The 25,160-nt window shown below is 42.1% G+C and overlaps 3 protein-coding genes across 3 annotated transcripts; 2 read left to right on the forward strand and 1 right to left on the reverse strand.

The window, feature by feature from the left end:
• Positions 1–592: 592 nt before the first annotated feature.
• Positions 593–6,885, reverse strand: LOC311105204 (ADP-ribosylation factor-binding protein GGA1-like). The gene is made up of 17 exons (XM_084147265.1): positions 6,604–6,885; positions 5,925–6,009; positions 5,254–5,329; positions 5,019–5,117; positions 4,804–4,927; positions 4,586–4,686; positions 4,365–4,445; positions 3,887–4,024; positions 3,638–3,719; positions 3,395–3,508; positions 3,086–3,238; positions 2,913–2,986; positions 2,459–2,640; positions 1,983–2,188; positions 1,721–1,890; positions 1,527–1,637; positions 593–1,383 (listed from the first exon to the last, which is right to left on the reverse strand). The coding sequence occupies exons 1-17, from the start codon at positions 6,668–6,670 to the stop codon at positions 1,273–1,275; spliced, it is 1,974 nt and encodes a 657-aa protein (XP_084003391.1). The 5' UTR covers positions 6,671–6,885; the 3' UTR covers positions 593–1,272.
• Positions 6,886–7,397: 512 nt separating this feature from the next.
• Positions 7,398–15,578, forward strand: LOC311105176 (MICAL-like protein 1; the record flags this gene model as incomplete). The annotated part of the gene is made up of 14 exons (XM_084147231.1): positions 7,398–7,540; positions 9,146–9,194; positions 9,334–9,475; positions 9,586–9,680; positions 9,853–9,977; positions 10,081–10,659; positions 10,751–11,834; positions 13,750–13,851; positions 13,946–14,072; positions 14,255–14,345; positions 14,516–14,589; positions 14,744–14,858; positions 14,969–15,012; positions 15,175–15,578. The coding sequence occupies 14 exons, from the start codon at positions 7,398–7,400 to the stop codon at positions 15,294–15,296; spliced, it is 2,892 nt and encodes a 963-aa protein (XP_084003357.1). The 3' UTR covers positions 15,297–15,578.
• Positions 15,579–16,158: 580 nt separating this feature from the next.
• Positions 16,159–18,620, forward strand: LOC311105275 (DNA-directed RNA polymerases I, II, and III subunit RPABC2). The gene is made up of 5 exons (XM_084147367.1): positions 16,159–16,316; positions 16,521–16,590; positions 16,871–17,001; positions 17,779–17,850; positions 17,978–18,620. The coding sequence occupies exons 1-5, from the start codon at positions 16,297–16,299 to the stop codon at positions 18,066–18,068; spliced, it is 384 nt and encodes a 127-aa protein (XP_084003493.1). The 5' UTR covers positions 16,159–16,296; the 3' UTR covers positions 18,069–18,620.
• Positions 18,621–25,160: the final 6,540 nt, after the last annotated feature.

A 25,160-nucleotide genomic window follows, 5' to 3' on the forward strand; every position in this document is an offset into this window, starting at 1 on the left:
TTTCATGGTCTTGGGATATTGTTTCTCTATTAAACATGTCACATGCTTGTTTCTTCCTAGTGTAGGGATGAATAGGTTTGTGCTTAGCTGCATCTCTGTCCTTTCCGTCTGTGTAGTTGAATCATTCTAGTATATAGACAAGACTGACCTGTAAAATCACTTTTTTTACTATGTGGTTTTGTTTTTCAGGTTTCAATAAAGTTTTTGAATGTTTAAAGGTGTCTTAACATGTTTCTGTACTCCACTAGGTGAGGTATTATTGATTGTGCTCCAACTACTGCTTTTAAAACTACCATTGTGCGAATGAGCTTGGTTAAGATTGTCAGACTCCATCTTAATTAAGTTTAAACCCCAAGAAATTATATTACTCTTAAATATTTTCAATAAATGTTGTCTTTGCTCTTGGCAAATGTACATAAGAAGTTCCAACATTTATATAGTTGTATTGGAGATCCCTGGTGGAATGTGCTTGGGAGACTGGAGCCTTTGAGGAAGGAGTGATTCAGCAAGACCTTGACAGACTCTTCCCGGAACAGGTAATCTATGAAGCTGCTAGGAGTAAAAGACTCTCATACCCAAACTCATATTTACATATGCAATGTCTGAAAAGCTTTATGGATCAAATGAGTAACAGGTGAAACCATCCAAATGGACATGACAGTGAAAACAAACCTTAAATAAGCACAAATGGCAGATTAAATAGGACTTCAGTGTTAGAATGAGTATCTAATTTTACATGACAAGGACATGAGGCAAATCATTCTCTGTGCAGAAGGAGAGGAAGAGTGCTCCTTCATTATCACAACCAAACCTGGGAGCATGGTGGGGAAAACACAGAACGTCAGCAGGGCATTCTACAGCTATATATATATATATATATATATATATATATTTAAAAAAAGAGACTCAAAAGATAAAGATGAGCCTTCCCCAAAAGGTCCATTGCATGTCTCCCGGATCATGAAAGTAAACAAATGGGTTGTCTCTTTCCTTCATAGAATTTATACTAACTGTTAAAAACAAGACTTTGCTGTAACACATAGTACTATTGCACAGCAGACAGTGCATGTTTGAAAGCAGCCAAAGAAAGTTCTGTAAAGATGCACAGAGGACATTACTCCAAAGCATAAAGCATACAAACAGTTGAAATTGGCTAAGCAAGGTAATCAATAGAAATATAGAAGCATGTTTAAAAAAGCAAGGTTTATGCCGTGTCTGAGTGTGGGATGCAAAGGCTCATAGCAGAGCCAAATCTTCTCAATCTGTTGAATGTTAAAGATTGCCCCACGTGTCTGAAGGTGGAAACTGTTCTACAACTCCACTTTCATCATGGTCTTCCTCTCCTAGCGTGAAGGTTAGCCTGTATTGCAACTGCACCTTCTCCTGGAAAGAAGAGAATTCAGGGTTGAATAAGTGTTGCAAAAATCTATTTGGCTTTATGGTTTATAATTACAATAAATGTTAATGTTGGGGATGCCACAGGGGTATATAACAGGCTTTCAATTAGTGTCTATACAGTCTGGTACCTTGTGAGGGTTGGCCAGCAGCATTATCTGTGTGATGGCAGCAGGTGGGAGGATGGGATTGAAGGCTGGAAGCTCTGTTCCTGATGGGGGCTGTAGCTTCACTCTCATTGTCTACAACAGAGGACATGCTGTCAACCCTACACTGACAATGGAACGGAAGGTGAAAAGGCAGATTAAGAGAGAAGAGGTCTTACGTTAGGTACAGAGGACTGGAAGAGGATGTTGCTGACTGGAACCGGGGCGGAGGAGAGCATGGAGATGATCACCACCAGCACATCAGGAAGAGAGGGCGGAGAGTCACGTGCAAAGTGGAAGAGCACCCGCAAACTGTGGCCGTCAAACACCGTCACAGGCAACAGGCTGCCTGGACACAACAGAGCAAGTTTTAAAAAACTGTTCAAATGTGATGGACTATTAGCATAGCAAGTAGATACTATAAATATTATAGATACTTACTGGGCTTAATGGACTCAAGCGGCACAAAAACATCTGTCAGGGTCATTTCTATAGGGGGAATGACTGTGTGAACCGGAGAGGTGTCCAACAACCTATCACCTAGGAGAGCCACCGGGTGCTCAGGGGAGAAGGCCGGGATAGGACTTGGATTAGTTCCAGATTTGTTCTGGAGATCTCGTAGAGTAGGTTTGAACGGTTGCTTGTCCCTGAAAATAGATATGGGTACTACATCAAAGGTTGAACAATGTTGCTGAGTGTCTGTCATGTTGTTACAACAAGTTGGCATGGTCAGCGCGTCATGATTCTTCATATATTGTTTAGCTTCTACAGCACTTGAAGTGACTTTTTAAATCGTAATGAATACAGTGGTCCATCAATACTGTACTAAGCAGCAACATAACTGGCAGACTAACACGGATACTTGACACAAACATCTCCTGTGGTGTAAAACCATCCCATGGTGAAGGGTTAGTTACCATTTGACCTGCAGGCCCTCTGGAGGTAGGGACTGCTGCAGCAGCGTCTTCCCCAGCAGATCCAACTCATCTAAGGCTGAACTTCCAGACGTGGCTCCAGTGGAAAGAGGCTGGGTGTAGGGGGGCGGCTCTGGACTCAGTAATACACTGGGCGCTGCTGGGATATCAACACTGTCGGAAGACTGTTGCAACAAAAAAAAAAGCGTCATTTTTTACATTTTAGTCATTTAGCAGATGCTCTTTTCCAGAGCGACTTACAGTTAGTGAGTGCATACATTTTCACCATGTGTAAGACAGAGACGTTACACTTGTTGTTTTTAGGTATAATCATGAACCTGCCCAAATAATGGCTATCAAGCTAAAAGGGACTCAATGGATTTGGTGTTAATTGTGAATATTATGCATAATCTCACATCATGTCTCCCTGTGTGAAGTGCTCAGTTCTCCCCCTCACCTGGAAAGAGTCCCAGGCGGTAGAGTCCTCAGGCTGGGAGGCCGGGTTGGAGGTGTGGGTCCCCTCACTCAAACCTTGGAAAGATGGGCACAACGTGACCCATAATTAACACACACAACATGGAAGTAGCAGAGGTCTTGGAAGACTTGATGTAATATGTTGTCTGCCCTTACCTAGTGACATTAGCTCATCGTCAAGGAGACCGATGCCCATCTCCTGAGAGGGAGCATTTAGGCTGTCTGTTGGAGTGGGGAATTCTGGGTAGGAATGATGTGACTGGGGCGACGTGTCCAATCCCGATAGATCAAGCAGCGCCGTACTACTTCCTGTAAGAGATAAGTGTACAGTGAGAGGAATTCTAGAATGAGCTCATCTTTAGCCCATGCATGTAATCATATACTCTACTCCACTCCTACGAAGCACGTGTCAAGTGACCCTATCGTCCCTATGGATGTATGTCTCATTGACCCATTGCTGCTCACCTGTGAGCCTTTGTGTATTAGCTGAATTGTTCCCGTTCACCACCTCCCCCTTCACCTGCTGCCTGTACAGGTTGATGACCTGAGTCAGGCTGTCGTTGGCCTGGAGGATCTCCGCTGCCCACACACACACACAAGGAGAAACAATTGTTATATACTGTACATCGTCACCCACATATTCTTCTCTCTCTGTACCATACACTTATACACATTGAGTCCTACACTGAGGAGTGTCTGAAAACTCACCCAGAGCCTCATCATTGTCCTCCGTATCACTGGCCAGTCTGAACAATGTGGGTCTCATCTTCTCACAGCGCTGGTACAAGTCCTAAACACACAAATACACACTATCAAATGTCTGTATCTGCATGCAGTGCTTTGTATACATCATATATAGGTGATGCTGTTATGGCAGTGTGGGAGGTGTCTCTGTGGTTTGTCATAGCATGGTGTTGCTTGTGTATGGTGGCCCACTGGGTGTTCAGTGACACAGACCTGGATGAGCTCTGCATTGCTCTGTGGGTTGGTGGTCCTGTCATAGTCCTCCAGCAGCTGAGTCAGTAGGCTGACACTCTCGTTCACATCCTGGATGGCGTTCACACGCTTGGACACCTTCTCCGCCCGCTTCTGGTCCTGAGACACACACGGGTCAGGAAGAAGAAACCAGGGAGAGGAGGGGGGAAGAAAATGATCCTTTGTCCCTAAACTAAGGACAGAGTCATGAAAACACTGAATGATTCTGACAAGGAGTCAACCCCTCAGGGCAGAGAACCCACTTTCTCACTCAGTCCCCTTACACGACAGTATAGTACTAAAGCATTTGGCCATTCTCTTTCTCTCCCATACTAACACAGACTAGATAATACAGTTCATACTGTGCGATGTGATGTGCATATCTGTATTACTGTAATGTAACAGCCTATATATCTATTTTATTCATACATTTACGTGAGCTTGAGAAAAGAGACTGTACCTCCTGCACCATTTCCTTGATCAGTTTGTTGGCTGCTTTCAGGTCCTCAGGGTGTGTGCTGTTCAACAGGCTAGCCAGTGTCTACCAAGACACCAAGGAGGAGGAAGAATTTAAAGTTAGGGATGGGGTGGTAAATGGAGTGGAGAATGCATGGTGAATCACATTTGTAATGCAAAATTTGAAAAAAATAGTTATGTTTATTTTGTTTAACAATGCATTACCTTTGACTTCTCCTCATCTTCAAATATGGCATTTTTTGGTCTGGGAGGTGGAAGCGGGAGGAGTTTGTCAGCTGGAAGAACTGGGTCCTGTTTGACAATGCCTGGTTAAAAAAAAACATAAACCAAGGTAAACATAACATTGACAACTACCTAAACAACAACTGTGCGTCCATCACTATCATAAATACACTGCAGTCACTAAGTGTAGAACAGCTCACCCTGTTTTTTAAGCATCTGGTAGGCATCAGCGATCTTTGCATCGTCAGGCAGCCCCAGTGTCCAACTATAGATGAGCTCCAACACCTTCTTCTTCACTGGCTCTGGAGCCCGGGTGCCAAGGTACTGAGGGAGAGAGCAGGAGCATGCTGAGTGATAGAGCTTATCCAATCTTAACAGACTTGCTCAATGAAAGGTAGACAGAGCCAATCATTACCTTTGGAGAGACCACTTTGATGAGCTCGTTGAGAAAGCGAAACTTGCCCACCTCACTGTGGAACCTTTCCCCACAGCTCTTCATGCACGTCTCCAGCACCTGGTTGTACACACATCACAAGTGAGTCACACAATTCATTTCTTCAATATGAATGTAGGCACACACACTACACAGAAGGCTGTCAATTGTATTGGCTCTGATTCCCATTACAACACTCTGCCATCACTCAACTCACCACGAGTGCCTGCATGGCCTCCCACTCCTGAGGTGACTGGATCTTGTGAGCCAGTAGCCTGGTGGCCAGCTGGGGTCTGAAATGGAACATAAAGAGTTTGATGGGAATGAAGTTGGCAGCAAATCTATCTACCATTGACTATTGTACAACATGCAATATTGCCTCTCCCTCTACTCTAGACAACACCATGTTTTTTAATTGAATGACACAGATGTCAGCACAGGGTCAGTGTCAGAACTCTTAAAGGTGCAATATGAAGAAATCGCACCGCCATTTCCTGGTTGCTAAAATTCTAATAGTTTACCTAATTTCAGTTTATGTGGTAAATCATTGTACCATCTAAACCGCTGTGAAATATATTTTCAATAACTACAAATATTGTATTTTCAGCTGTATGAAGCTGGTGTACAAAACCAAAAGATGCAAAAATGAAACTTAAGAATGGGAAGCATAGAAACAGAGCACATAGAACAAATCTACCGCTTCTTAGACTTGCTTTCAATGAGAATGACAGATCTATAACTCACATTCCTGTGTGAATTTTGTTGGTAGCCCAAAAAGTTATATTGCAGCTTTAAGTAACAAGCATGTACTCAGTACAGCTACTCCTGAGAGGTGAAAACAATAGTGTTCAGACGTGTACATGTTATGAGACACTGACATTCACATACCCCTCCAAATCATTGTTGAGCTGGTCACAGAAGGCCTGGATGCTGTCCCAATGTGTATCTCTGTTTAGTGGGTTTGTGGCCTTGTCTGTAATGGGAGAATTAAGGAAATTGGTCAAAGGGGAAGCAAAGGTTAATCAGAATATGTTTTCGATAGTCAGTGACACATAACCATGTTTAATTCAGGAAACTGTCAAAAATGAAGAACATCAATCAATTCTGTTGCATAACTGTTTTAAAACAGATAATTGCAAGTACTTTAGCTGTCCAGCAGTAACGTTACATTGGACACGACTTTGCAAGGGACTCCAACTCTCTCACTAACGGAGTGAGCTAGGCTTCTTGCATTTGACAGCACACTGTCACATCGCTAAACTTATAGTCACTGGCAGGATATGAATTCACAATAGGTGGCTTGCTGGTTCACGTATCTAGCAAGAGGTTGATGCATTCTCTCTAGTCTAGATGGTTCTGGGAATCTATCTGGCTAACTCGCTAGCTAGCCAAACAGCTAGCTTGCTAATTAGTTAGCGTGCTGTTTATGAGAGGTCTACAGTCCCTCCCAGATTGCACCTTGATTTTGCTTAAACTGTCATCTCGGTCGACTGCGAAACGGTTATTTTCCAAGAATGTATGCTCCAATAGCTCTCTCTACAGCCTAAATAACTTTTAAAATACTTACTGATACGTGACTCCAAACTCTCCGTGTCAGGCGGCGCCGCCATCACTACGGGAATTCCCTTTACCATGAAAGAGTCTCGCGAGGAACAAATTTGAGAGCTCCCCTTTTCACCTCTTCAACAGTGATGGATGGATGTTGAACGCAATGACAGCTGGCACTGGCGCATAAGAATATATAACACATAAAAAGGTTATCATACTGAACCTTCTCGATCATACTGTAGTTGTTTATTGTCAACCTGTGCAACCAGTTTCAGATTTCTACCTGTTTTCTCTACCCTCTAGTGGCACATAGTGTGTATATACAGTACAGTTACCGTGTGGTACAGTAACGGGTTTGTTTAGGTGTTTATTCTGTGTGGTCAACTCTTCGGGATAGTACATTATTTCGGAAAGCCACGAGCGCGAAACAAAGTAACACCTTTATGAAAATGTAACCCAAAAGCGATTCGAACGAAAACATACTTTAGTGAAGAGATTTATTGTTGTGGCAACATTGTACAGCAAATCAACCCGCGAAAGCGGACGTTGCTCGCTATTTTTTACTTCAAGGATCTACTTCGCTGAGATTAGAGAATTTGGGGGAACACATTGGAAGTAAGTTACAAGTGAAGTCACACAGGTTTTATCAGTAAAAATAATGTTGAACTTGTTTGACTTGGTCGACAAATATAGCCAACAAGCTAACGTAGCTAGTGGATGTGCTACATAGCATTGAAGATCCAGGATCTGACAGGTTGAGGTTGAAGTGGTTGTTGACTTTATCAATTTAAAATGGGAGGATGAAATTCTATCATGGGGTCATTGAAAGCTTTACAGGAATGGTGTCGCATAAAATGCGAAAATTACCCCAATGTGGAGATAAGGAACATGTCTTCTTCATTCAGAGATGGATTGGCGTTTTGTGCCATAATCCACAAACACCGACCTGATTTGATGTAAGTATATAAAATAAATTAGAATAGGAATGTGAGCTCTCCTGTGAGCTTCCCCATCCTCTCTACTACCGTGGGCCATCACTGGCACCCAGTCTCCCACACAATCCTACCCCTGTAGCTCTGCCCCAGTCAGTGTGTGTGTTGAATGTGAGTACATTGTTGACAGTAGGCCTAAGGACGCACAGTCAGACTCAGTTCCTGCCTGTCCTTAGGCTGATCCAGAACGGCTGGCAAGCTCTCTAATCTGTAGCTGTAGCAGGGACCTGAAGGCTGTCATAGTGGATTTGTCTGCCCTGACACACGGAACCACAGCATGGCCTAAACTCCAAGTTAACTCTCCTTAATCTTCCTCTCTGTCTATCCTTTCCTCCCCCCTCCATTATTTAATGGAAACGTCTCTAATGTTAAACATGTAAAGTGTGGTGTACCGCAGGGCAGCTCTCTTGGCCCTCTACTTTTTTATTTTTTTATTTTTACTAATGACCATTAAACAAAGCCTGTGTGTCTATGTATGCAGATGATTGAACCATTCATGCGTCAGCAACCACAGCTAGTGAAATCACTGGAACCCTAAACAGAGATTTGCAGTCAGTTTTAGAATGGTTGACCAGTAATAAACGAGTCCTGAACATCTCTAAAACTAAGAGCATTGTATCTGGTACAAATCACTCCCTAAGTTCTAGACCTCAACTGAATCTGATAATCAATAATGTGGCTGTTGAGCAAGTTGAGGAGACTCAATTACTTGGTGTTACCTTGGATTGTAAACTGTCTTGGTCAAAACATATTTATTCAATGGTTGTGAAGATGGGGAGAGGTCTGTCCGTGATAAAGAGATGTTCTTCTTTTTTGACACCACACTCCACAAAGCAAGTCCTGCAGGCTCTAGTTTGAACTTATCTTGGATTATTGCCCAGTTATATGGTCAGGTCCTGCAAAGAAGGACCTACAAAACTGCAGCTGGCCCAGAACAGAGCGGCACGTCTAGCTCTAAATTATAATCAGAGGACTAATATCAATACTATGCATGCCAGTCTCTCTTGGCTAAAAGAAGAGGAGAGACACTTCTTGTTTTTATAAGAAACATTAATGTGTTGAAAATTCCAAATTGTTTGCATAGTCGACATACACTCAGCACTGACACACACACTTACCCCACCAGACATGCCACCAGGGGTCTTTTCAAAGTCCCCAAATCCAGAACATATTCAAGAATATGTACAGTATTATATAGAGCCATGATTGCATGGAACTCCCTTCCATCACAGATTGTTCAAGTGAACAGCAAACCTGTTTAAAAAAATAAAATAAAGATAAAGCAACACCTCACGGCACAACGCCTCTCCTCTATTTCACTTAGATATTGTGTATGTATTGTTATGTAGGCTGTGTGATGTTTTACATTTATGTAGTTCTGTCCTTGAGCTGTTCTTGTCTATTAATGTTCTGTATTATGCTATCACAGCAGCTAATGGGGATCCTAATAAAATACCCAATCCCTCCCTCCTCTTCATTACATCCCAGTGTTGTTGGTCAAATTATTATTTAGGGGTCTGTGATGGCCCATCATTTGTATCACATAGTACTATTCTGCTTTTACTCCAGAGACTTCAACTCCCTCTCCAAACATAATGTTTATGAAAACAACCATCTGGTGAGTTTTACGTAATTATGTTTTCCCTGCATGCATGACTAACTGTCTCAACGCATGTTTATGTTCATACATTGCACTACATCTGTTTATATTGTCCTATCTGTCTGGCATTTAATTATTGCTCCCTGTCTCCTACCAGGCATTTGAGGTCGCACAGTCAAAGCTGGGCATCCCTGCATTGCTGAATGCTAAGGACATGGTGTCCACAGAGGTACCAGACCGGCTAAGCGTCATCACTTACCTCTCCCATTACTACCACTGCTTCAACAACAAGTCTCATGGTGTGTGGCTAATTGTGTCATAGTCAAATTGGGAAAACAGCACATGCTGGGTTGGTTCCTCCTGTTTGTCAAATGTGTGTATATTCAAAATGTGCATCTTTACTAAGCAGCCAGTCCAGCCAGTTTGAAGACGCCATGTGTCGCAGAGTGCTCCAGTCACTCCAAGACACAACCTGATTTTCGTGGAGGTTTGGAGCCATCTAAGGTAATGTAATAAAGTTGTTATGAAGCCATTTTTATTTGATTTATTTTGATTTATTATTACTTGATCTCAACTCTGTCCACAAAGTTATATATCTCAATCTCCTCTTTCTTCCCAAATTCTCACATTTCTTCTTCTTTACTGTTGCCTTTGGCTGACCTCCCCTGCTCAACAGTCAAGGACAGAGGAGCGATCCATCAGAGGCAGGCCATGCAGCATTTGTGCCTCCTGCACGAAGCATGTCCACCTGGTGCAGAGACATCTCACTGAGGGGAAACTCTACCACCGCAGCTGCTTCAGGTAACAGCACTGCTCAGAAGGCAACGCTTATCCTTATCTGCAGACAGTGAAATATAATCTGTGATTTGTGTCCCTCTCATGTCATCCTGTGTTTCTCTATCAGATGCAGTGTGTGCAGCAGCACTCTCTTACCAGGGTCTTACAAAGAGGGGAGTGAAGTTGGCTCCTTGGTCTGCACCCACCACTTGACAGCCAGTCAAAATGCCCGCTCCGACTACAGTAAACAAACTGGATCAACAGAGAATCTACACAAATTAGATGAGCATGAGGTGACACTATCTCAGGGTGGACTTACAGACAACCCCGATCTCCCTCATTTTATTGGAAAAACAGACTCAGGTGAGACAGTTATTTGTGGAAGAGGAGAGACAGAGACGGAGGGAGGTGAGAGAAAGACAAGGCAAGACACACTCAAGAAGCCAAGGCCACCCCGTCCTCCAAAGCCCATTGTAGAAGAGGGAATGCTTGAAGAAGCAGGGACACGGCCCATTCAGACAATAGAAACAAAGAGCCCAGATCCCTGTGGAAGCCCTGGACGGCCAGTACCTGCACCCAGACGAGTGTTAGACTCCACCCCTCCTCGTCCTGCACCCAGAACCCGTCCACCTAAAGCCTCTGTCCATCTCCCTCTCTCTGCAGGTTACCCAGTTGATAGTAAGATTTTACCCAATCCTTCTCGCAGGTGAGTTTGTTCATCAGACATAACACATTATGTAACTTTGAGTAGAATTGTCCAATGAATGCTTATTTATTTCTTTAACTTTTGACATCAGGTTTGGCCAACCCAGTGGGCCCCGTAAACCCAAAGACCCACCGTGGCTGGAGCTTGTCCAGCCAGGTCCCTGGCCCAAGCTGCCCCCTGCCCCGCCCCCTAGTATGCCCAAGCCCCCACGCTCAGGCTCTATACCCTCCCTCAGAGGGAGTTGGTACAGAGCGAGAGAACCCCCTCCCAACCCCTTTGGGGAGTTTGAGGATGAGGAGGCTGATGATGATTACACAGGGGAAGAGGGCACAATGAGAGGTGCTGAAGGCCAAGCACAGCCCTCAATGGTAACCAGCCAGACATGGTGTGGTACCAGTCAGTTAGCTGAAGCAGCCAGCTCACATTGCCAAGCTAATTTAGAGGACACATCCAGAGAAGTTGACAAGTCTAATCTTGCTGGAGCAGATGGCACAGTAAATTTACCTGAAATTGCTAATGCACCAAAGGTAGACAGTTTAGCTGAAGCAGGATGCTCACGTCCTGTATCTAATTTAGCTGAAGAAGCTGGTTCAATTGGTATATCTGAGTCAGCTGATGTTGGTGGGATAGCTAACATGGCTGAAGCAGCTGGCGCACTTGATGTATGTAATTTAGCAGATGTTGGAGTTGGAGAATCAACCAACTTGTCCAAAGCAGCTAGTTCACTTGATGTATCTAATCTATCTGAAGTAGCCAGTTCACTTGGTGTATCTGATCTAGCTGGAGCTGGTGGGTTAGGAGGTTTAGTTGGAGCAGTTAGTGCACCGAACATATCTAATTTAACTGAAGAAGCTAGTTCATATGGTGTTTCTGAAGCTTCTGCCGATTCACTTAGTGTGTCTAATTTAGCTGGAGCTGATGGCATATGCAGTGTAACTGGAGCACCAAGTGCTCTTGGCAAATCAGATATAGCCCAGAGCCTCTCTTTGCCCAAGAGTGTGTCTGTGCCAGCAATCTCCACTAGTCTTAGTTCCGCCTGTACTCAAAGCCACCCCCCACCAACCTTGTCAACCAATGGAGCAGCAGCCAGTCCCTCCCTGCTCAGACCCCCATCGCTCCCTAGTGTGTCTGAAGTGAGTGACTGTGACCAGGTGCCCACCCCCTCTCACAGTAAGGTAAGGTAAAATGCTGCTCTTTAGTATCCACTGATATCTACAGTGGGGAAAAAAAGTATTTAGTCAGCCACCAATTGTGCAAGTTCTCCCACTTAAAAAGATGAGAGAGGCCTGTAATTTTCATCATAGGTACACGTCAACTATGACAGACAAATTTAGAATTTTTTTCTCCAGAAAATCACATTGTAGGATTTTTAATGAATTTATTTGCAAATTATGGTGGAAAATAAGTATTTGGTCACCTACAAACAAGCAAGATTTCTGGGTCTCACAGACCTGTAACTTCTTCTTTAAGAGGCTCCTCTGTCCTCCACTCGTTACCTATATTAATGGCACCTGTTTGAACTTGTTATCAGTATAAAAGACACCTGTCCACAACCTCAAACAGTCACACTCCAAACTCCACTATGGCCAAGACCAAAGAGCTGTCAAAGGACACCAGAAACAAAATTGTAGACCTGCACCAGGCTGGGAAGACTGAATCTGCAATAGGTAAGCAGCTTGGTTTGAAGAAATCAACTGTGGGAGCAATTATTAGGAAATGGAAGACATACAAGACCACTGATAATCTCCCTCGATCTGGGGCTCCACGCAAGATCTCACCCCGTGGGGTCAAAATGATCACAAGAACGGTGAGCAAAAATCCCAGAACCACACGGGGGGACCTAGTGAATGACCTGCAGAGAGCTGGGACCAAAGTAACAAAGCCTACCATCAGTAACACACTACGCCACCAGGGACTCAAATCCTGCAGTGCGAGACGTGTCCCCCTGCTTAAGCCAGTACATGTCCAGGCCCGTCTGAAGTTTGCTAGAGTGCATTTGGATGATCCAGAAGATGATTGGGAGAATGTCATATGACCAAAATAGAACTTTTTGGTAAAAACTCAACTCGTCGTGTTTGGAGGACAAAGAATGCTGAGTTGCATCCAAAGAACACCATACCTACTGTGAAGCATGGGGGTGGAAACATCATGCTTTGGGGCTGTTTTTCTGCAAAGGGACCAGGACGACTGATCCGTGTAAAGGAAAGAATGAATGGGGCCATGTATCGTGAGATTTTGAGTGAAAACCTCCTTCCATCAGCAAGGGCATTGAAGATGAAACGTGGCTGGGTCTTTCAGCATGACAATGATCCCAAACACACCGCCCGGGCAACGAAGGAGTGGCTTCGTAAGAAGCATTTCAAGGTCCTGGAGTGGCCTAGCCAGTCTCCAGATCTCAACCCCATAGAAAATCTTTGGAGGGAGTTGTAAGTCCGTGTTGCCCAGCGACAGCCCCAAAACATCACTGCTCTAGAGGAGATCTGCATGGAGGAATAGGCCAAAATACCAGCAACAGTGTGTGAAAACCTTGTGAAGACTTACAGAAAACGTTTGACCTGTGTTATTGCCAACAAAGGGTATATAACAAAGTATTGAGAAACTTTTGTTATTGACCAAATACTTATTTTCCACCATAATTTGCAAATAAATTCATTAAAAATCCTACAATGTGATTTTCTGGATTTTTTTTCTTCTCATTTTGTCTGTCATAGTTGACATGCACCTATGATATGAAAATTACAGGCCTCTCTCATCTTTTTAAGTGGGAGAACTTGCACAATTGGTGGCTGACTAAATACTTTTTTTCCCCACTGTATGTCACAGCTCATCCTGCCCAAAATACAGAACTTATAAGCTTGTATTACACAACACATAAATGTTATGCAAAGATATCAGGTTAAGTGAGTTTCAGCATGAAACTATTTTCCAACATGTTTAACATAAAAGACAACATGTTTTGGTAAGATTCCTGCATAACAACATATTCCCTGTACTGTAGGTTGTAGCCTAGTCAGGATAGCTGCTTGTACTGTGTGTGCTTGAATATTACAATTGTGCATTTCACAGAAATGTCTTCAATCTCCAATTTAGCAGGTGTGTAAGGACAACCCTTTCAATCGTAAAGTCTCCCCCTCTGAGTTCCCCAAATCCAAGCCTGCCCCTGGACATGGCTTCCCCCTCATCAAGAGGAAGGTGAGAGGATATCTCAGTGTAATGAAATTAACCCATTATCCAGTGTTTTCTCCAAATCAGAACAGTCCCCTAGTACACATGCATGTCTCCTCAGGTGCAGACAGACAACTATGTCCCAGTGGAGGAGCTGCAGGTGGAGCTGGGGGAGCTGGAGAAACGAATGGACAGGCTGGAGTTGAGAGGGGTGGAGATGGAGAGAAGCTTGAGAGACTGCCCGAATGGTGAGTGTCTGTAGTTGTAAGTGTCTGTAGTGTACACGGCAATGGAATATTATTTTTTGTAACTGTAATGTATTGTACTTATTATTAACATCCAAGTAATTATTCAGGTTATCATATAAAGTGTTGTTGTGAGAGATTAATTGTTATTGATAAGACTAGTGTCGTCCACCTGTTTGTTTCAGACCAGCAAGAGGAGGACATGTTGGTGGACTGGTTCACTCTAATACATGAGAAACACATGCTTGTGCGCAGGGACGCAGAGCTGGTATACATGTAAGTGCACTGACCTGAAATTATATCAAAGCAAGACAGCACCTTCATAACACCTTTATTATCTCAGCTTCTTTTATCATTCCCAACAAATGGACAGTGTCTCAGACATAAGTGTGTGTGTTGTAAATGAAATATTTATGGACCTGATGTGTTTGTATGTGCACTCCAAGGGCCAAGCAACAGAATTTAGAGGAGAGACAGGCAGACGTGGAATATGAACTGAGATGTCTCCTCAACAAGCCAGGTGAGTGGCCAGTCTTCACACAACCCTGCCTCAATTATCTACTACTCCTCAGCAATGATCAGTCTCCTATTATTAATAATGTGTTATGTGTTGTTCTTTGACTAATCTAATTGTTTGTCTCTCCTCATCTCCTCCTCCATCATCATCCCCCCAGAGTGTGAGTGGAGTAAGGATGACCGTAGTAGGGACCAGCAGTTGATGGAGGAGCTTGTCACCATCATTGAACAGAGGAACCACATCATCAACAGCTTGGATCAGGACCGGCAAAGGTGCATGAAAAACTCATAGATGAATACTAAGGGCCATTGATTCAGACAAATTTCATAAAGAAGTTAAATGATACTCTTGCTCATACCCACCAATGGTTTGTCTTTTTCAGGGAAAAAGAAGAAGATGTGCTGTTTTCCATGATAAAGAAGAAAGGTGAGGGGAAAGTATTTTCCAAGAGTGTTTATTGTGTTGTTGTCTTTACTGTTTTCCCGTGTCTGTTCACACTGTCTTTCATTCCTATTCCCTCAATACTACACCTCAGACTCCTTAATTTCTCAGAATTTGACCATGGTATCACTATTTCTCCATCCTCAGATTTTAAAAAAGAGTCTGGGAAAGACCTGAAGACGTTAAGAGCAAAGTTCAAGCCCATGAAGGTGCTGAAGATGCTGAGTCATAAATACTCACAGAGCAAAGGCTCTCAAAAGAAAAACTGAGTTGGAGTCGGGCTCACCCTATAAGGAAGGAACAAATAGGACTATATTTGTTAACAAATACACATTGAGCCACAATGGAATGCTTCATAATTGTACAAAGAAATGAATGAAGATTACGGGTAAGAGATGGAGACTCTTGGACTGTGGATGAGAGTGGATAAGAATTAAGAGAAGCCTCTAATGCAGAGTATATGGATTTCCTTCCCAAGTGAAAAAAACTATCCCCATTACACCTCCCCATTACACTGCACTTTTTGCACTTCCTGCATTCAGTAAAGCCTCAGTCAGCCTACGATGAGTTGCTGCATAGAATCATTCACTAATGGGATGAAAGATGACTCCTTGGTACATTTATTTTTGCAGTTGAACTTTGTTAAATTATATTTAATAAAACATTGTACTTTGTATGAACAGAATGCATTTGTATGATCATAATCTTTTGATAATGTTTAGGTTTTAAATGTCCTTTTAATGTGTTTCTTCAAATGTACCTCATACACATGCCTAATGTATATTTCAAGAAAATAGTACAGGCTAAACAGGTCTTTGGTACTCCAGATTGTGGCAATGCTTTCCATTGCCTGTACAGTCTGATTTATCAGGCAAGGTCTTTGTGAGATTGAGATTCACACTGTATTCAGATCTTTGTTATTTATGTCTCGCCAACATGGGAATTCACCACTTTTTGGTGATATATATTTTATCATGCTCAAAACTACATTCTACGATCTAAAAATACATGTTTAGCTAGTATAATACATTTGGAAACACAAGCCAAAATATATATTTTTAACGATATATATTTTTTAAATATATATCTCGTTAATGTGTTGAGTTGCTCTGCGGAACCATATACTATGGTGCAGTTGATAGTGTACCAATTAAGTCGACGCACCACGCGACCGGAAGTTGGTTAAACGAATTATATCAACAACGTCTTGAAATTCGCTATCTTTGTTTTTGAAAACACTCGTTTTTTAGCAAGCTAAAGAAAGGGAACATGTCCGACAACGAAGGAGAGTAAGTATATAGACTATTGCTACCTACGAAATCACTGGGAGAACATGAAAGGTTCCCACGTTGAGAGTCTAAAAAGACATGCGACACACATTATTGTACTTAACCAATTTAACTGGCTAAGTTAGCTCACGTTGCCTCCACACTCCACTGTTGACTTTTTCGTGTATTATTCTTTACACTTTACTCCTCTTGTCACCTCTGCAGTTTTGATGATGGAGACTTTGATGACGCTGAAGAGGATGAGGGATTAGATGACCTGGAAAACGTTGAAGATGTGAGTTTGCCACCAATTTGTTCTTCCTAGTTATTAACTCTAACGTTATATAGCAAGCGTCATTGTATCTGGACAGATTTATAGTGTTTTAGTCATCTCTTGTGATCTGACATATTCATATGATGCTTTTTTATTTCACTATCAAACCATTACTGTCTGTCACCTATTCAATTTTCAACAATTTCATCACCAATTCAAACTCAATTTATTACAATTGTCCCAACCTCTTCCTCCTCTTTGCTCTCTCCATCTGTTTGTTGTTGTCCTGACCTGTTACTAGGAGGACCAGGAGAATGTGCAGATCCTGCCTGCAGGGGAGGGGTCGCAGGCCAACCAGAAGAGGATCACAACCCAATACATGACCAAATATGAGAGGGCCAGGGTGTTGGGGACACGTGCCCTCCAGATAGCGTGAGTACACCTCAGCAGTGTTTCAATACGCTAGGAAAGTGAAACTCTCGCTCCTTTCCAGTAATGTCTTTCTGCCTTTGAGTCCCTGTGAATACAGTCTATTAAAAAGAGCCCATGTCCAGCCTGTTAGGTGAGAGCTAGTAACCATCTATGGGTTTCTCAAATGAGCATTTCGGAAGTGAATTTAAATACGATACAGAGATTACCTTTATTTCTTACATGGCTGTAATGCATATGTATGATTCCACCCATGTCTTGCCTTTACTCAAGACAATGTTTTGTCTGTAGGTGAATATCAATATAGAAACTAGGACTCAACTAGCTAAAAAGACAACCATAATACACGTGACAACTGACTGCATCCTAAACGTTCAAATACGAAGATAAAGCTAGCTGTTTTGGTAAAAAATTACAACAACAAAAACATTCCCAAAGCTAACGTGAATCACAACATTACACCGTAATGTTTGAAGGAGCTAAGTGCCTACAGCATGGCTGAAAATATGTACAACAAAGGGAACAAATTATAGCAGTGGGCACGGAAGAGAAATCTCCTCTCACATGGATGCCACATTCCCAGCGTATTACAACAGATGTCTTTTTTTGCCACTACTACAGGTACCACTCACCTTGTGCTCTTGCCATATTCTCTACCTCAGGTGTCAACTGCAGGTTTAGTTGGTGACTGGTATTCTGCTGAGTATGTGGAGGAATGTGTAGTCTGATATCTCTGACATGTTGTCTCTGTCACTATTCATACCCTTTTCTGTGATATAGGATGTGTGCCCCAGTCATGGTGGAGCTGGAGGGAGAGACAGACCCTCTGCAAATTGCTATGAAAGAGCTAAAGTAAGCTATGCTTAATCTCATAGTTGTTTTCCAGTTTATGATGGAAGGAGTCTATACAGTTTGATACTTGGAGAGTGTCTGTTACTCTTCAGTATATGATTGAGTGTTTTTTCTGTGACCGTTACAGGTGCAGGAAGATTCCCATCATCATCCGGCGGTACCTTCCTGATGGCAGTTATGAAGATTGGGGCTGTGACGAGCTCATCATCACAGACTGAGCCAGACCAAACTGGACTGCCAGAGGCAGGGCCAGACCACCTCGCAACCCACTAGGCTGGTGTGAGTGCAGGCTTTTGTTCCAGCAAAGCATTAATACACCTAATTCAACTAATCAGGGTTTGTTTAACACTATGATTCATTGATTAGTCAGATATTTTTTGTTACTGCTTGGCTAGAACAAAAGCCTGCATAGATACTGTTTTTTTGCTATAACATCAACCACCCCTGCACTGGGTCAAGCAGCTCCACAGAGACAGGCAACCAGGAGAGTGAAGTCATCAATTGACGTCTCCCACTGTATAGCCATTTATTTTGAAAACATTGGAGCATAGACACTCTATGAAGTAAAAGTAGGGCTTCTAAGAGCTATGTACTATTATTACATAGCTGTCATTCACAAGGGGGAATTGTAACTCATGTCGACATTTACATTGTGTTAGGAAAAAATGTAATTTTGATTCTGAATAGTTTTGTGACAGGGAAGAGCAGTTGCTGTGAAAGAGCTCATCGTTTGTTTTATTGTTGTGATTAAATTGTTTTTTAAGAAAGTACTTTTGTATTTTTTTTCTTACCAACACAATTGACATATTGCATGCAGGTCTCAGTATATGACTGTTTTTGATCAGGTTTAGAGCACAAAAAAAAGTCTTTGCAAATTTTTTTAAATGCAGGGTTAATTACAAAACATCTGTAATTAAATATCTGCTACAAATGGGGCAACTCACAAATTAATTTGAGTGAATAACTTGCTGAAACAATTTCAACTATGCTCTGAGCAAAATTGCTTTAAATAATCCTCCCAAGAACTAAGATTTCTAAGAATTATGTGTCATATTTCTTAGATATCAACTTCATACAGTGCTATGAAAAAGTATTTGCCCCCTTTCTAATTTTCTCTACTTTTGCATATTTGTGATACTGAATGTTATGCAACCATCTCGTCCAAAAAGTTGACTCAAGTTTGCCAAAAAGCACCTGGATGATCATCAAGACTCTTGGAAGAACGTTCTATGGACAGATGATTCAAAAGTATAACTTTTTGGACGACATGGTTCCAGTAATGCCTGGCGAAAACCAAACTCTGCATTCCACAGTAAGAACATCATACCAAAGGTCAAGCATGGTGGTGGTGGTGTGATGGTTTGGGGATGCTTTGCTGCCTCAGGACCTGGACGACTTGCCTTAATAGAAGGAACCATGAATTCTGCTCTGTATCAGAGAATTCTACAGGAGAATGTCAGACCATCCGTCTGTGAGCTGAAGCTGAAGCGCAGCTGGGTCATGCAGCAAGACAATGATTCAAAACACACAATCAAGTCTACATGAAAATTGCTAAAAAGCAACAAATTGGAAGTTTTGGAATGGCCTAGTCAAAGTCCAGACCTAATCCCAATTGAGATGTTGTGGCAGGACTTGAAACGAGCAGTTCATGCTTGAAAACCCACACGTCACTGAGTTAAAGCAGTTCTGCATGGAAGAGTGGGCCAAAATTCCTCCACAGCGACGTGAGAGACTGATCAACAACTACAGGAAGCATTTGGTTGGAGTCATTGCAGCTAAAGGTGGCACAACCAGTTATTGAGTGTAAGGGGGCAATTACTTTTTCACACAGGGGAATTGGGTGTTGCATAACTTTGTTTATGAAATAAATATGTCATTGTTGTGTTATTTGTTCACTTATGTTCCCTTTATCTAATATTAGGTTTTGGTTGAAGATCTGATAACATTCAGTATCACAAATATGCAAAAGTAGAGAAAATTAGAAAGGGGGAAAATACTTTTTCATAGCACTGTATGTTTGTCTTGGAGGCTGGATGAAGTACTGAGTCACACTGACGTGACCCAAACACAAATATAGACTGAAGGAATGTGTTTTGCGCTGGATTTTACTGCGTCAGTTGAAGGTGTCCTTTACTCTGTACCATACAAAGCTCTTGCACCAAGTTCCTCTGAATTTTACACTTAGTAACACCTATCCAGTAACACCTTAGTAACACCTATCCAACCCAACACCCCAAATCGCATGGATATGTTTTCACAACCCAACAGTCAGTGTGTTTGACTCCAGTTTGACTTCCACAGTCAAACAGCTCTTTTTATATTATCATGAAAGTTCTACCCATACCTCCCTATGATGGACAGATACTGAAACTGGCATAGCTCTCACCCTCTCACTTGTTCTATCTACATACACTCAAACAGACAAGCACAGTCAGTTCATTGTTTTAGTGGAAATGGGTTGTTACTGAGGCAACGAGCCCTACCCAAGGTTGGGAAAGGGGGCCGAAGAGGGACCCTTGCCCAATTAGAACATTTGGTGTAAGTGGCCGTGACTCCCCAGTCTAGTTTTACTCCAGTCCTTACAGTGGACCTACATTCTACTACAGGCCGAAGGAGTAGAAAGAAGGAAAGCTGTTGGAAAGAGGATGAGGGATATGCCCAGGTCAAGAAGGAAGAAAATAGAACTTCTCTGCCTTAGTCAACCAGGGCCGTGCAGTTTCTGGCCTGTGACACTTTTTATAGGAAACTCATTTTATTTTAGCCTCGTTCAACCATGCTGTGAAACTAAACGAGAGAGAAGTTGACAGGATGGTGGACCAGGCACGTTTTCTGTAGGCCGCTCCACATTTAATTTCTTAGCTATATTTTGTGTGATTTAACAGATCCACAATGTGGATTGGCAGTACCTTTTTTTTGCTCTTTTTTTTGGGTTGCAACGAATTTGGAAGACTGCCTCCTGAGGATGGCATGGCATTCCTTTCATATGGGGCACAAGATCTTCACATGACCATTTCCTCAACCACAGAAAAGGGGGCATCACTTGGGTAGATCCACTCTGATGATGGCGTACGTGCATAATGTCTGTCCTCTGCCCTGGGCCTACACTTACCTCACACCCTCCTGTGTTCTCTTGTCCCCCCGTTGACCTCTGCTTGGCAACTTCTGTCCATTTTTGTACCCATTCCACAAAACTACATTATTTGAATCTCCTGCAGCCTCCCTCTTTACCTCCATCATACAAGCATTCTGCCCACATCTCTATCTCTCGCTCTCTCCAGTTTTGGAATGTTTTAATCCCATTACAGTCCCAACCTGAGCAGGGAGGGGAGTTTGGGAATGGGTGGGGGTGCAGAGACTGTGCAGCCAGTATGAGAGTCCCTTTGTATCCCAGCGAAGCTACAGGCCAGGCAGTTATGGGTATGGCTCCCTCATTGCCCCGTTTTCCTCCTCCCCCTGTTCCCTCTCAATGGCTCTCTTTGTCTTACCAAAGTATCACACAGCCGATCAAATAGAGGGAATTAGAGTCAGGCTTAACCCGCAACACACACACACAATCACACACACACACACAATCACACACAAGCATGGACATAGGCATAGACACATGATTTGAACTGCTGAAGTCCATGCAGTGGGACCAGTCAAAACAGTGGACCATAGTGGGGTTCAGTGTTGTCTGTACGGTGCTATGTGCTGTATAGTAGCCTGTGAAATGAGCAGCAATATTCTGTAATCATACTTAGCCTAACTGAATTAGCCATAATCCATTAGCTGAAATTGCTTTTGTTAAGTGTATAAAACAATGAATGAGTCACTGGGAGCTGTGCATAACTGCTGTTGTTGCATCACCTAGCCCTAGCCTAATTATGTAACGTGAGGCTAATAAGAATGAAAAAAATCACATTGGCAAGTAGCATCTATGGTATATTGGAATTCAGACTATGATATTGACTGTTTGTTGTCCAATGTCATCTTACCTTTCTCAAGCCAGCCGGTATAAAAACATTTGTGGAGACAGACTTTTACAAAAGAAAGAATACAGATTTATTTAGTGTGAGAGAAATTCATTAGTCATCACGTCGCTAAGGTTTTGTTTCCGCTAGTATTTACAGGTTGTTTTGTTCTGCTGGCAACACTTACTGAGAAAACACAAAATACCAAAACAACAATAACAGTCAAGAGTTTTCAACATGGTGAAGAAAACCTGTTAACAGCGCATAAAAACATAATACCAGCAAATATAAATAATAATTGTAATATTCATAAGAACAAGCAATTCCTAAAGCAAGATGTAGGATTTAAAAAGAAATGTCATGTGCTTCTTACACTCAAGGCATAATATAAAAAAATTGCCCAAAAGATATCAAAACTAGTGCTGGGCCAAAAGGTAGCACTACCATCATTTAAAATAATAATATTGAAATCACATATATTAGAATAAAGTGAACATACAAGGTATTATTTCACATTACATGATGAAGGGCATCCAACTACAGGTACTGTTATTTTGGAGTTGTCTCTTGGTACCTCTCTTTAGAAAATAACCCCTTGAATTGTTGCTATTCTGTTTCAAACATGAAGTGGGTATTTCATTACACAAAGGTGAGTTTGACCTCTTACGCTCTGTAGGCTCGTTAACTCATTCATGCATTCTATTACTCACTCAATCTCAGGCAACTGTGTTTCTATAATGGCATTTCAGAAAAGCCATCAACAGGTAGCAAAAATGTTACAACAACTATCTACAAATCTAACATTTTACACTGAATACTGTACACTGAGTGTACAAAACATTAGGAACACCTTCCTAATATGAAGTTGCACCCCCTTTTGCCCTCAGAACAACCTCAATTAGTCGGGGCATGGACTACAGGTGTTGAAAGCGTTCCACAGGGATGCTGGCCCATGTTGACTCTAATGCTTCCCGCAGTTGTGTTAAGTTGGCTGGATGTCCTTTGGGTGGTGGACCATTCTTGATACACATGGGGAAATGAAATGGTTGAGCGTTAAAAACCCAGCAGTGTTGCAGTTCTTGACTCACTCAAACCGGGGCGCCTTGGCACCTACTACCATACCCCGTTCAAAGACACTTAAATATTTTGTCTTGCCCATTCACCCTCTGAATGGCACACATACACAATCCATGTCTCAATTGTCTCAATGCTTAAAAATCCTTCTTAAACCTGTCTCCTTCCCTTCATCTACACTGACTGAAGTGGATTTAACAGGTGGCATCAATAAGGGATCATAACTTTCACCTGGATTCACCTGGTCAGTCTATGTCATGGAACGAGCACTCAGTGTATATACACTTTTTGAATGTCAAACAATTAAGAAAAATGTGAGGGCAGTGGTGCAGACTTTTCAGTGTTGACAATATAATGACATTAATAGTAAAGATTATAACAATGAAAATAATGTATTATGTCTACTGAAGATACATACTTAATGACCACAGTTTTGGTTAATAAAATATTATTATATAACATAATTATGTATGTAGTATTGGCTTCTTATTTGCTATTCAGTTTTGAAATGTTCTCTGTTAAGGAGACAATGCTGAATCAACATAATAGTCAGTGCCATTAAAAAAAGTATTGAATTGAGGTTGATACAGTTGAAGTCGGAAGTTTACATACTCCTAGGTTGGAGTCATTAAAACTCGTTTTTCAACCACTCCACACATTTCTTGTTAACAAACTATAGTTTTGTGCATGACACAAGTAATTTTTCCAACAATTGTTTACAGACAGATTATTTCACTTATAATTCACTGTATCACAATTCCAGTGGGTCAGAAGTTTACATAAACTAAGTTGACTGTGCCTTTAAACAGCTTGGAAAATTCCAGAAAATGATGTCATGGCTTTAGAAGCTTCTGATAGGCTAATTGACATAATTTGAGTCAATTGGACCTGTGGATGTATTTCAAGGCCTACCTTCAAACTCAGTGCCTCTTTGCTTGACGTCATGGGAAAATCAAAAGAAATCAGCCAAGACCTCAGAAAATAAATTGTAGACCTCCACAAGTCTGGTTCATCCTTGGGAGCAATTTCCAAATGCCTGAATGTACCACGTTCATCTGTACAAACAATAGTATGCAAGTATAAACACCATGGGACCACGCAGCCGTCATACCGCTCAGGAAGGAGACGCGTTCTGTCTCCTAGAGATGAACGTACTTTGGTGCGAAAAGTGCAAATCAATCCCAGAACAACAGCAAAGGACCTTGTGAAGATGCTGGAGGAAACAGGTACAAAAGTATCTATATCCACAGTAAAACGAGTCCTATATCGACATAACCTGAAAGGCTGCTCAGCAAGGAAGAAACCACCGCCATAAAAAAGCAGGACTACGGTTTGCAACTGCACATGGGGACAAAGATCGTACTTTTTGGAGAACTGTGCTCTGGTCTGTTGAAACAAAAATATAACTGTTTGGCTATAAAGACCATCGTTATGTTTGGAGGAAAAAGGGGGTGGCTTGCAAGCCAAAGAACACCATCCCAACCGTGAAGCACGGGGGTGGCAGCATCATGCTGTGGGGGTGCTTTGCTGCAGGAGGGACTGGTGCACTTCACAAAATAGATGGCATCATGAGGAAGGGAAATTATGTGGATATATTGAAGCAACATCTCAAGACATCAGTCAGGAAGTTAAAGCTTGGTCGCAAATGGGTCTTCCAAATGGACAATGACCCCAAGCATACTTCCAAAGTTGTGGCAAAATGGCTTAAGGACAACAAAGTCAAGGTATTGGAGTGGCCATCACAAAGCCCTGACCTCAATCCTATAGAAAATGTGTGGGCAGAACTGAAAAAGCGTGTGCGAGCAAGGGGGCCTACAAACCTGACCCAGTTACACCAGCTCTGACAGGAGGAATGGGCCAAATTTCACCCAACTTATTGTGGGAAGCTTGTGGAAGGCTACCCGAAACGTTTGACCCAAGTTAAACAATTTAAAGGCAATGCTACCAAATACTAATTGAGTGTATGTAAACTTCTGACCCACTGGGAATGTGATAAAAGAAATAAAAGCTGAAATAAATAATTCTCTCTACTATTATTCTGACATTTCACATTCTTAAAATAAAGTGGTGATCCTAACTGACCTAAGACAGGGAATTATTACTAGGATTAAATGTCAGGAATTGTGAAAAACTGAGTTTAAATGTATTTGGCTAAGGTGTATGTAAACTTCTGACTTCAACTGTACGTATGGTCACTGTAGGGACGACGTCATCGATGTCCTTATTGATGAAGCCAGTGACTGATGTGGTGTACTCCTCAATGCCATCGGAAGAATCATATTC

This window comes from Coregonus lavaretus, assembly GCF_964263955.1.
Source record: "Coregonus lavaretus genome assembly, chromosome: 2".
Taxonomy (NCBI): Eukaryota; Metazoa; Chordata; class Actinopteri; order Salmoniformes; family Salmonidae; genus Coregonus; species Coregonus lavaretus.

Bases quoted from the DNA above. Each gene is read 5' to 3' on its own strand.
- LOC311105204 (XM_084147265.1), bottom strand. From the start codon at position 6,670: ATGGTAAAGGGAATTCCCGTAGTGATGGCGGCGCCGCCTGACACGGAG. The intron at 3,239-3,394 runs GTGAGCAGCAAT...TATCTCTTACAG, and splicing joins TAATACACAAAGGCTCACAG to GAAGTAGTACGGCGCTGCTT. The intron at 1,638-1,720 runs GTAAGACCTCTT...CCTCTGTTGTAG, and splicing joins TCCAGTCCTCTGTACCTAAC to ACAATGAGAGTGAAGCTACA.
- LOC311105275 (XM_084147367.1), top strand. From the start codon at position 16,297: ATGTCCGACAACGAAGGAGA. The intron at 16,317-16,520 runs GTAAGTATATAG...TCACCTCTGCAG, and splicing joins ATGTCCGACAACGAAGGAGA to TTTTGATGATGGAGACTTTG. The intron at 17,002-17,778 runs GTGAGTACACCT...TCTGTGATATAG, and splicing joins ACACGTGCCCTCCAGATAGC to GATGTGTGCCCCAGTCATGG.